The following is a 12,104-nucleotide window of genomic DNA, read 5'->3' as shown; positions in this document are numbered from 1 at the left end:
CAGAGTACAATGGGATCTTGACCTGGTGGGCCAATGGGCTAAGGAGTGACAGATACAGTTTAATTTAGATAAATGAGAAGAGCTGCATTTTGGAAAAGCAAATCAGAGCAAGACATATACACTTAAGGTAAAGTCCTGAACAAAAAGACCTTGGAGTGCAGGTTCATATTCCTTGAAAGTAGACTCGCAGATAGATAGGTTAGTGAAGGCGGCGTTTTGTGTGCTTTCCTTTATTGGTCAGAGTATTGAGTATAGGAATTGGGAGGTCATGTTGTGGCTGTACAAAACGTTGGTTAAGCCACTTTTGGAATATTGCATGCAACTCTGGCTTCCTTCCTATCAGAAGAATGTTGTGAAACTTGAAGGTGTTCAAAAAAGATTTACAAAGATGTTGCCAGGGTTGGATGATTTGAGCTACAGGGAGGGGCTGATTAGGCTGGGGCTGTTTTCTCTGGAGTGTTGAAGGCTGAGGGGCGGCCTTATGGAAGCTTATAAAATCATGAAGGGCATGGATAGGATAAATAGAAAAGGTCTTTCCCTTTGGGTGGGTCGTATAGAACTAGAGGGCATAGGTTTAGGGTCAGAGGGGGAAACATATAGGGACCAAAGGGTCAACTTTTTCACAGAGGGCGGTGCCTGTATGGAATAAGCTGCCAGAGGAAGTGGTGGAGGCTGGTAAAATTGCAGCATTTAAAGGCATTTGGATGTATATATGAATAGGAAAAGTTCAGAAGGGTACGGGCCAAGTGCTGGCAAATGGGAGTAGATGACATTAGGATAACTGATGGGCATGGATGAATTGGACTGAAGAATCTGTTTCCATGACTCTATGACAGAGAGACATAGACACTGTGTGAGAGAGATAGATACAGAGTGAGACAGAGGGAGGTGCACGACAGAGGGAGGGGGAGAGTGAGACTGAGCGTGTGACAGAGAGGGAGAGCGCGACAGACAGGGAAGGGGGGGGGGGGGGGGGGTCGTGCCAGGAAGGGAGAGAGGGGTGTCGCGCCACTGAGAGAGAGAAGGGGTCGTGCCAGCGAGAGAGGGAGGAGTGGTCGTGCCAATGATAGGGTCTCGCCAGCGAGGGAGAGAGTCGCTTGCGTCAGTGAGAAAGAAGGGGATCGTGCCAGTGAGGGGGGGGGGGCATTGCTCCAGCAAGAGAGAGAGTGGGGGGGGGGGGGTCACACCAGTGAGCGAGAGAGAGAGATGCACCAGCAAGAAAGGGCGCCAGCAAGGGAGAGGGGGAGTTTTTGCCAGTGAGAGAGAGGGGTGGGTCTCACCAGCGAGAAAGAGTGTGAGGTCTCGCGAGAGAGAGCGCGAGAGAGAGCAGTCCTGCCAGCGAGGAGGGGGGTGGATGTCATGCGAGGGGGTGGCGGCGCAAGAGAGACTGTGTTCTGTCAGTTTGGTCTTCAATGTTGTGTCTATTGTTACACTCGAAATTGCCATTTCAGTACTTTAGGTAAGATTTGTTCTTTCCTCAACAGAATATTTCCCTCACTGTGATTAATAAGGCCCAGGACTGTATATCATCTATTCCATAGATTACTTCTCTTAGCCCTTTCTATTCTTACAATAACCACAACTGGGTTCCCCTTGTTCCTTATCTTACACCACATCTACCTTCTGTTGTATTTACAGATCACCCTACACCATTTTCAGTGTGATGCCACCACCAAATGCATCTTCCCACCCTTTAAGCATCCTGAACAGACCATTAAATCTGAGATACCTAAGTGAAATAGCTATGTAAATGAATATCTGAGTTTTCTTTTCCAAGTTTTTGACTGAAAATTTATTAGTAGACAAAGAAGAATAAAGCAAAATCCATCATCTGAAAATGCTTTCTAATATTTTTAAAATAATTCTTTTAACTACTTTAAAGAATCTTGAAAACAAGAGCTGCTGCTAATGCTGCAATCCCTTGCAAATCTTGTACTAAAATACAACACTTAACAATGCAATAATCAGGTGGTTTAATGAGCTGTTAGATTCCACCATAAGTACTCACCCAAATTTGTGCACAAAGCCAACAGTGTAAAGAAGACAGATTTAAAAACTTTATATTCAACTGGAATACTCCAAGTGCATAAGAAAATCAAAGTATTTTCACTATAAAAAGCAAAATTATACATGCTATCTTTTACTTGGCAGATCTTAATCTGAAATAGGCTAGGAATCATAATTTCTGTAACACTTCCTATTAAGGAAAAAAACTCTGGATGCTGAACAATTACTTAAGAGTACACCAGTATACCTCTGCCCACGAGATTCAAATCAGTTTAAATTACCCCTTAAAACTCCCAAACCAAGAGTGGTCCAAATTCTTGTAAAATATTTTAAAAATTAAGATAAATATTATTTTTACAAATGAATGGAGTGAACTATTTCAGTACTTACAGGAGTTGGACTGAAGTTTTCAAGAATGCTTGCAAGTAAATCTGGGGAAGACATATCCACAGACAGGCCAGAAAGGCTAAAAAGAGCAGAAACACGTTTAATCTTTTAGAATTAAAACTATCACAAAAGTTTTGCATTTCCCTGTTGAACTACACATTACAGAATTTGCTGGCAGGGTGTGTAGAAATAGTGGAGAGAATCAACATCGCCACTTTTCAAAAATCACCTAAGTCTCCCTAATTCTACTTGCTCCAGTCAAAAGAACGGAGTATTGGCACAGCAATCATGCTGAACTAATCATTAACTGGTCTACAGTGTATGGTAAACAAGCAGTCTGACAAGAGAAAGCAAAGAGTACAGAGTTGAGTGGAAGATACATCTGTATATCATCTTCATATACATAAAGGTAATCTTATGTTTTTGGATGATATTGCCGTCCGTTAGCATGCAAAGGAGGGATCAGTATTAGATACTTCATGAACACCAAAAGGCAACAGTGAATATGAGAAGAGAGTTATTCATGGAGATGCTCTAGCTGCAATCTGATACACACAAGCATAATCAAATAGTCAGTACCACTCAGCAGAATAATGGAAGACAGGCCTTGGACAGTGATGGTAGTGTCAAACGTGTTAAGGCTTTAACAGACCAAATGCTGTGGCAGGGTAAACAACCGTTTGACAAGGCTTAAACATTGACTGTAGGAAAAAACAGGCATGGATTTGGGAGCTGAAAATCCAAACAAAGTCTTTGGAGAAGAAAGGGAGATTGAAAGCACACTTAGTTTACAAGGAACAGAGAAGATGAACTTGCATTTTTAAGGAGGGGAAATTGACTGATGACAGTACTTTCAATCGAGGAAAGAAAACATTCTGCTGCATTGTTTTATAACAAGCTATTTGTTTTTCTAAATATATGCAATATGTAAAAATTATTGTGGACAACTTGTGGGCTCTTCAGATTTTATTCAAATAGATAAATTGCTTGAAAACAGGATTTTTTATTTGAATGATGATCCTATAATTATCACAGAAAATTTCTAAATATTACACTTTTCATCCTTGTCTGTATTTTGATAAAGAAGTCAGGAACATTTTTTGAAAATAGGCAAGAAAGAATGTGCATAATCTCAGGACATCTTGCAGTGCGGTACAACCAGTCAAGTACTTTGAAGTGCAGTCACAAATGGTAACTGGAAACACGGCACCAGTCTACACATTAACATTCACAACCAGCAGTACAAGAATATAGTCAAGTAATAGGTGAAGGATAAAGGTCGCCCAAGTCAACAGAGAAGAACTCCCCTTTCCTCAGAGTAATAGTAAGGACCTTTTATTACACACACTTGAAGTGGCAGATAAGGCTCCTAAGCAACATCTTCTCTGAATTATAGGACCTCCAAAAGTACAGCTCTGTTCTGGAACGTCTCAAGTTTCAAATGAAAACAGTATCTTGATTGTATGTTTTTTAAAAATGTAATGGTCACAACTATTCTCAATAGAATAACAATTCTGTTGTTAATTATTTACAGCAAATTTGTAAACTTACATAAATAATGCATTTTTGACTGAAGTATGGAAAGCAAAAACAAATTGAAAATATATCCAAGTATTACTATACTTACTGCATACTGTCCAAATCACCATCAGCTTTAGTACTCAGGTACTCCAATGAATCAATAAATGTCTTTAGGATAAAAACAAATCACATTATGCACATATTAAACTATTACTTTGTGTTCTCATAGTATGAATCTGATTCAACTTGTCATTCTTCCGTAAACAATTAGCCCCTTTTGGGTTATGAAGAACAACCCATTGTTCTCTTAAAAATTAATTGCAGACACTGGTGTTTCTCAACCTTAACATGCTGGATTTTAATTTTGGATAAATACTCATTAGTTTCTACATGCATTTCAATTATTATTTTTAAAGATGTGTTCTAGTTAAAAATCAATATTTGTCAGTAGTAATATAGATGTCTATATTATGTGTACATATATGTGTGTACATAAGTAATGCTGCATTGTTACACAAATGCAGAATTGTTAAAAATGAAAACTGAACAGTTATACCAGTTGCTGTTTTGATATTTCAGGTACTTTATTAAATTGTCTTCAGTAGCTATTGCAAGATAATAAAGGTTCAAATAATCTATGGAGAGAAACTCATCTTGGTTAAACCCACTTCTTAGATGATGAGTTGCAAAGTCACGTTGAGGTTTTACAGAACATTGGTGAGACCTCTTCTGGTCTAGTTCTGGCTGCCCTAATACAAGGATACTAATAAGTTAGAGAGGGTTCAGAAGAGATTTACTTGAATGTGCTGAGAATGGAGGGTTTGAATTATAAAGACTGCTTTCCCTGGAGCAAGAGGTAATTGACAGGTGACCACACGGGAGGCTGCTGAGCAAGGTGAGGGCCCATGGTGTTCGAGGTGAGCTGCTGGGATGGATTGAGGATTGGCTGTCTAACAGAAGGCAGAGAGTTGGGATAAAAGGTTCTTTTTCAGAATGGCAGCCGGTGACGAGCGGTGTCCCGCAGGGTTCGGTGCTGGGGCCACAGCTATTCGCGTTATATATTAATGATTTGGATGACGGAACCGGGGGCGTTCTAGCGAAGTTTGCCGACGATACGAAGTTAGGTGGACAGGCAGGTAGTACTGAGGAAGTGGGGAGGCTACAGAAGGATCTAGACAGGTTGGGAGAGTGGTCCAGGAAATGGCTGATGGAATTTAACGTGAGCAAGTGCGAGGTCTTGCACTTTGGCAAAAAGAATAAAAGCATGGACTACTTTCTAAATGGTGAGAAAATTAATAAAGCCAAAGCACAAAGGGATCTGGGAGTGCTAGTCCAGGATTCTCTAAAGGTAAACATGCAGGTTGAGTCTGTGATTAAGAAAGCGAATGCAATGTTGTCTCTTATCTCAAGAGGGTTGGAATATAAAAGCAGAGATGTACTACTAAGACTTTATAAAGCTCTGGTTAGGCCCCATTTGGAGTACTGTGTCCAGTTTTGGTCCCCACACCTCAGGAAGGACATACTGGCACTGGAACGTGTCCAGCGGAGATTCACATGGATGATCCCTGGAATGACAGGTCTAGCATATGAGGAACGGCTGAGGATACTGGGATTGTATTCGCTGGAGTTTAGAAGATTAAGGGGAGATCTAATAGAGACGTACAAAATAATACATGGCTTTGAAAAGGTGGATGCTAGGAAAGTGTTTATGTTAGGCGAGGAGACTAGGACCCGTGGACACAGCCTTAGAATTAGAGGGGGTCATTTCAGAACGGAAATGCGGAGACATTTCTTCAGCCAGAGAGTGGTGGGCCTGTGGAATTCATTGCCACGGAGTGCAGTGGAAGCCGGGACGCTAAATGTCTTCAAGGCCGAGATTGATAGGTTCTTGTTGTCTAGAGGAATTAAGGGCTATGGGGAGAATGCTGGTAAGTGGAGCTGAAATGCGCATCAGCCATGATTGAATGGCGGAGTGGACTCGATGGGCCGAATGGCCTTACTTCCACTCCTATGTCTTATGGTCTTATGGACCTTACAGAGGTTTATAACATCATGAGAGGCATGGGATAAGGTGTATAGCAAAGGTCTTTTCCTGAGGATAGGGAGCTCAAAATTACAGGGCATAGGTTTAAGCTGAGAGGGGAAAGAGTTAAAAGGCACCCGAGGGGAAACCTTCTCCACAAAGAGAGTGGTTCATATGTGGAATGAACTGCCAGAGGAAGTCGTAGTTGCAGATACAGTTAAACATTTATAAGACATTTGGAAAGACACACGAATGGGGAAAGGTGTAGAGGGTTATGGGCCAAATGCAGGCAGGTGGGACTAGCTCAAACCTTCCAACACCAGCGACATCCTTGTAAATCTTTTGTGCACTCTTTCAAGTTTAACAACATCTTTCCAATAGCAGGAAGACCATAAAGATGCTGTTAAACTTGAAAGGATGCAGAAAAGATTTACAAAGATGTTGCTGGGGTTGGAATTAAAGTCCTTCAAATAACTTTCCCTAACTAAAACGTAGCATTATACAGCACTTAGCCGCAGACTTGGTTTTTATTTTCTAACATTGAACTAACATAACATTGGTAATATATGCAAATAATTCATAAAATTGGAAAATTCAGACAATGAATCCAATATGAAAAGATATCATTTACTTAGCTATTTTTAAACATTTCTACAATCTAACAGTGAAAGTAAGCAAAGAAAAGAAATATAAAAGATTAAGTTACACATAAAATTTCCAAATAGATTAGATGGCGGTGAGAGTATCAGAGATGCTGGAGGGATGGATAAAAAGCACACCTTCTAAAGCTTAAATAATTCTGTATCTGAAGAGTTCAAACATTTCTAACATCTACTCACCTTCATAATGTTAATGGAGAGTTCATATACATGTTGCTGGTTCTTTTCATGTTGAAATATCTGTAATTGAAAATTCACAGCAGTAATTACTTTCTATGTATGACATTGAAAATTTTGTATCCATCACATGACAAAATGCATTGTGCACACCACCAAACAAATGCAAGCTTAAACAACTGGTTAACAAATGAGGTCAAAACTAATCTACATGAGACTATTAGTGTTGACCATGTTACCTGTCAAGTACTAACCTGTTACATTAAATTACAGCTGTGCTTGCTGACAGCCAGAAGCATGTGCACAACATTGTTATCTCAAATATATATAAATAAAGTGAGAAATACATAAATACCTAATCATTAAAAAAATTATGTTACATAAATAAAGTATTAATTGAGCAGGATTTTTATTTTAAATGTTAAAAACAATTTTCAATGTTGCACATTTGGAAATAAATTGGCGAGAAGCATACAGAGTCATGGGATCGTTGGTGTCAGCAAACATATTAATTCGAAAGGTCATATACATATTGAGTCAGATGCACCCATACAACTCCCCAACATTCCAAGTTCAAATATAAATTTGTGACCTTTCCTAATGCTTCTATATTTTCCTACAGAGCTGATAATTAGTCAAATTCTGCTTTCTTATACATTTTGTTGAAAACATACCTAATCAATTTTCCATTTTGTTAGGTATACATTAGTGCTGTAGTTGTATTGGAATAATATACTTTGGGGCCTAACTAGCTTTCAAGCACATCTTCAGCACTATATTCAGGATGTTGCTGTGACCCACAACTGTTAATGTTTGTCAGTGTCATGTGGAGTGAATCAAATTGAAGACTAGTCCCTGTGATGCTGGGGGCTTAAGGAGAAGGGTTTTTTTATTCATTCGTGGGATGCTGGCTTGACTAGCTGGGTCAGCACTTATTGTCTGTCCGTAATTGCCCTTGACTAAGTGGTTTAAAGCTGCGTTCTTAAACTGCTGCAGTCCATTTCAGATTGGGATGGATCTTTCATTCAGCACATTTTGTTGAAGATGGTTGAAAGTCCTTTGGCCTTGTCTTTTGTGTTACTATGCTGGGCCCCGTCGGGAGTCTAGAAAGTCACTAATCTCCGCATTAGTGCTCAATTGTCTGCAAATGTTCACAATTGCATATGCCAAACCTGCAGATCTTTGACCTGATTCAGTGGTTGTGGGGTCATTTAGCTATGTCATGATGCTTTCACTATTTAGCATAGTTGTAGACCTGTGCTGTTGATTCATCAAGCTGGCATTTTTTTTAAAAAGTTATACCTTGCGTGATCATTCCTCACTGAAACCAGGCTGATCCCCTAATAAGACGGTATTTTATTTTTAAAACTGACTTCATTCATTAAGTTTGTATATGTGCATGTCAAAAAATTTGAATTTCAGATTACAGAAAGTGCAATAAGTTTCACCTTTTCTCTATCTACCATTGTACAATTTCTGGCGCATCTTCATTGCACTTTCACCATGGCAATAATTTTGTTCTTCAAGTAAAGGAACCAAACTGCACACAGTATTTATGTGCAGTCCAATGAAGGTTTTATATAATTGAATTAACACTTTACTACGCCTGTACTCAAAGTGATAAAAGACACAGAATTTAAAGCAAAAGTTTACAGTATGATGTAACTGAAATTATACACTGAAAAATACCTCTATTGTTTGTTAATCTCTCATCTGTTAGAATGACCATGTTAGTTTCACTTCTAACAGATGAGAGACTTAACAAACAATCAAGGTATTTTTCAATGTAGAAGTTCAGTTACATCACTGTAAACTTTTGCTATAAATTCTGTGTCTTACAATTGTGTACTCCACAACCATCTATCTGATGAAGGATCAGCGCTCCGAAAGCTACTGCTTCCAATTAAACCTGTTGGACTATAACCTGGTGTTGTGAGATTTTTAACTTTATACACCCCAGTCCAACACCGACATCTCCAAATCATTACTTTTATTACTTCGGTTAGTAATATCCTTAAAACATTCTTACAGGGATGATATGAAGAACTCATTAGATACTCATTAGATCTCAGCTATTGTATTGCGTACGGTTCTGGATGCCATAAGGTTCAAACGTGATTTTCAATTCAGAAAACTATGCTGACTATGCCCAATGAAATAAATATCTAAATATTCATTTATCACGTGTATTATAAGAGATTTTAGCATTTTCCCAAATACCGATGTAAGGTAAACAAGTCTTTAGTTGCCCATTTTCTGTCTCCCTCCCTTCATAAATTATGAGGTGACATTTTTTATCTTCCAATTTGTAGGTATCATTCTAGAATTTACAGAATTTTGGATGATTAACAATGCTATCTCCATAGCTACCTCCTCTATCACTCAGGTTTAGAATGCCAGGTCCTATATTCTTACCAATCTATAGTAATATGAAAAAGTAATATGAAAAATGACAAGGTATTTCTCAAGGGATTTCTCCAGGTATGCTTCATTATTTTGAAAATACTAAAGGGAAATTACTCATCAAAGCATAAAACGTAATTCAGAACTGCACGACTTACATTGGTTTCTCCAGGTTTGCAATCTATGGTTTCTTTAAGACTCTGTAGAGTTTGCACAACATGATGTTCAAATTGAGCAGGCTGGAAAAAAAATGCACAGATTTTCATCATTTAAACATTACAATGTCTTAAATTTAAGAGACAAATTATTAACTATTAAGAGGTTAAAAGGTAGCTCAAAATACTTCTGAATCTTATTGGAATATCAGGCTAACAATTTATCTACATTTTAAAATAATCTAGCCTCGACATTTCACCACTGAAACCAATAGACTTTGGAGCTAAAATCCTGAATTTACCTTTATACTTAAACTGCTCCTAAAATCACGAAACCAAAATAAATTATATAAAATATTGACTGTTTTTATTTTTTTTTTAAAAAGACTACATATAAAAGTGGGGAAAAACGCTTTTGATGTGTTTTGCTGCTGTAATCTGGGCTCTCTAAAATCCAGGTTATAGCGTGTGATGGGACTATTTTTACTTGACATTAAGTTACAACAAAAATCATACCTTCACGGATCTTTTAACAATACCTATATTTTTTACTGAACACAAAATTGCCTATGCTTCCAAGTTATTTCTGTCAACGGTTTTGCTAAAAATTTCAGATTGTCTTAGGCAATACACTCATTCCCCTCCAATATTGCTATTTCTGTGCAAAAATCATCTCTCAGTCTTATTTAATGTCAGTACACAGAATAACGATGAACAAATTATTGCATCACATTAACAAAGACATCAGGATCTAGCTATACTTTTTGCATAATTTTGTGTGTCTAAGTGACAATTAACAGACATAAATACTTAGACAATTTTAATATAATACAATAAAATATAACTTTAATCACAACAATATTGAATAAATCAGTAATGAATGTATTTTTGAGGAAAACCAATTTAATACAATATGTACAATCCTTGCGAAATAAGTTCTACAAAAGCCTCAACAAAATATGTGGGTCAACAATTTAATAGAAAAATTAACTTAATGGTATTCAGTTGAGTTGTCACATTCATGTAACCAGTGACTGAAATTGACAAAAGGAGGAAGCTGAGAAAACACAAGAGAATGTGTGGTACAGATGCTTTAAAAGGTACAAAAAAAAGAAAAGATAAAATGATAGACCATTCAAAACTCTGAAAGACATTGACCCTAAAAAGTCAATGGCCAGACAGTTGTTATTAGAGATGCATGTCTGGACCACATGTAATTCTTTACACACAGTTAATTCCGAGGGAATTGCCTGGGAAATTAAAAATTCCAATGTGAAAATCTGCTCTGCCTGAAACCCTCCAAGAAAGCTCCTTAAAGTCAGAGTTTGGAACTTTCTAATTCACTTAAACTTAATTATTACTCAGGAGAAGATAGAGGATTAAAACCTGCTCTAACTCCTGGGGAACAATTAAACTAAAAACCTTATTCACCACAGACCTGGATTCTCCCCATATTCCCCCAACTATACCCACTGAACTCTGGAAATCTCTGCCTACTGCTGACCCAATAACACCACACCTACCCCCACCCCCACCCCCACCCCAGACGGAACACTATCCACTTCACACGCCAGTCCGATACTCCACCCAACTTGACCCAACATACCTAGGCTGACACCAGCCCACCCACTTACCTCTCACTGCAGCCATGCCCCCATAACACCCTGGTAGACTACCACCTTGCCAACTGACATGTCACTCTACCGTTATTGTGGACAATTCTTTTTACTCTGTTGTGGTCAAACTGGCTTTGGGACCTTTAAACAATTTACATTGTGAAATCTGGCAGCAAGTGCTGAAACAAAGGAACATGCCTTGGTCTGTATCAATGCTCCGATACTATGGAGACTTCTTTCCAGTTTCCCCTGATGGAAGCAATTGTGACAGATCAGATTGAACTTGAGCTGGAAAAATCACTGGCAGTGTAATGGGTAACATTAAAGAGATTATTGTCAGTGGAATCTGGTCCCTCTGGGCCATTCCTTTGGAAAACTACATTCAACCTTTATTTTTAATCAATAATCAACACTATTTTAATCTACAAGTGGAGGTTTAAAATAGTCAGACCATCATTACTAACCAAAGAGGTAGTCCCTTCATTGTCAACAATCCAGTCTTCTTTTTCTGCAAGCCTCTTTACATCTAAACAGAGTATGAAAATAAAGATTTGTTTCAGTTTGAAAGATAAGTGTCAATTTGAGATCGAGATTAATCTGTACCGCAATTTCAAGAATTATAGTTTTCAATGTAACTGACATAAGAAAGTTTTTCATTTCCTTACCAAAACATCTTTAAGGTACACATTTAGAGAAGGTAAATAAAGGTAAAATCACCAATGTCCTACTGGACCATAGGGCTGCTCTCTCATTAGAAAGAGACAACTGATGGTGATTTAATCAGAGGGTCACCTTGCTTCAGGCAAGAGGAGAGACTGAGAAGGAGAATCCTTCTTGGTAACCTCAGCCAGTGCAGGAGTGAACTCATGCTGTTGGCATCACTCTGCATCACAAGACAGCCATCCAAGCTATGTTCAAATTTAACAAATCTAGTATGAACAATACCATTCTAATAAAACCAAAAATTTATGTACACCAACTTTGGAGAAAACAAAGATAGACTGAACTCCAGCCAGAACACTTCATATCTTATCCTTTCAGAGTCATAGAATGGACAGCATGGAAATAACCCCTTTGGTCCAAGTCATCCATGTCGACCAGGTATCCTAACCTAAACTAGTCCCATTTGCCAGCACTTGGTCCATATCTCTCTCAA

The 12,104-nt window shown here is 38.3% G+C and overlaps 1 protein-coding gene across 5 annotated transcripts in view; it reads right to left on the bottom strand.

The window, feature by feature from the left end:
* Positions 1 to 12,104, bottom strand: part of exoc2 (exocyst complex component 2) — a 308,570-nt gene that overhangs the window by 100,591 nt on the left and 195,875 nt on the right. For all 5 annotated transcript variants that reach the window (XM_072560529.1, XM_072560533.1, XM_072560532.1 and 2 more), the window contains 5 exons: positions 11,413 to 11,474; positions 9,336 to 9,416; positions 6,778 to 6,837; positions 4,022 to 4,083; positions 2,398 to 2,473 (listed from right to left, as the gene is read on the bottom strand). In XM_072560529.1, the coding sequence (XP_072416630.1) occupies positions 2,398 to 2,473; positions 4,022 to 4,083; positions 6,778 to 6,837; positions 9,336 to 9,416; positions 11,413 to 11,474 (341 nt within the window). The remainder of the gene's footprint in view (positions 1 to 2,397; positions 2,474 to 4,021; positions 4,084 to 6,777; positions 6,838 to 9,335; positions 9,417 to 11,412; positions 11,475 to 12,104) is intronic.

This window comes from Chiloscyllium punctatum, chromosome 41, assembly GCF_047496795.1.
Source record: "Chiloscyllium punctatum isolate Juve2018m chromosome 41, sChiPun1.3, whole genome shotgun sequence".
NCBI lineage: Eukaryota > Metazoa > Chordata > Chondrichthyes > Orectolobiformes > Hemiscylliidae > Chiloscyllium > Chiloscyllium punctatum.
The sequence above is the reverse complement of the archived record's forward strand: the minus strand, read 5'-3'. Positions and strand labels throughout refer to the sequence as shown.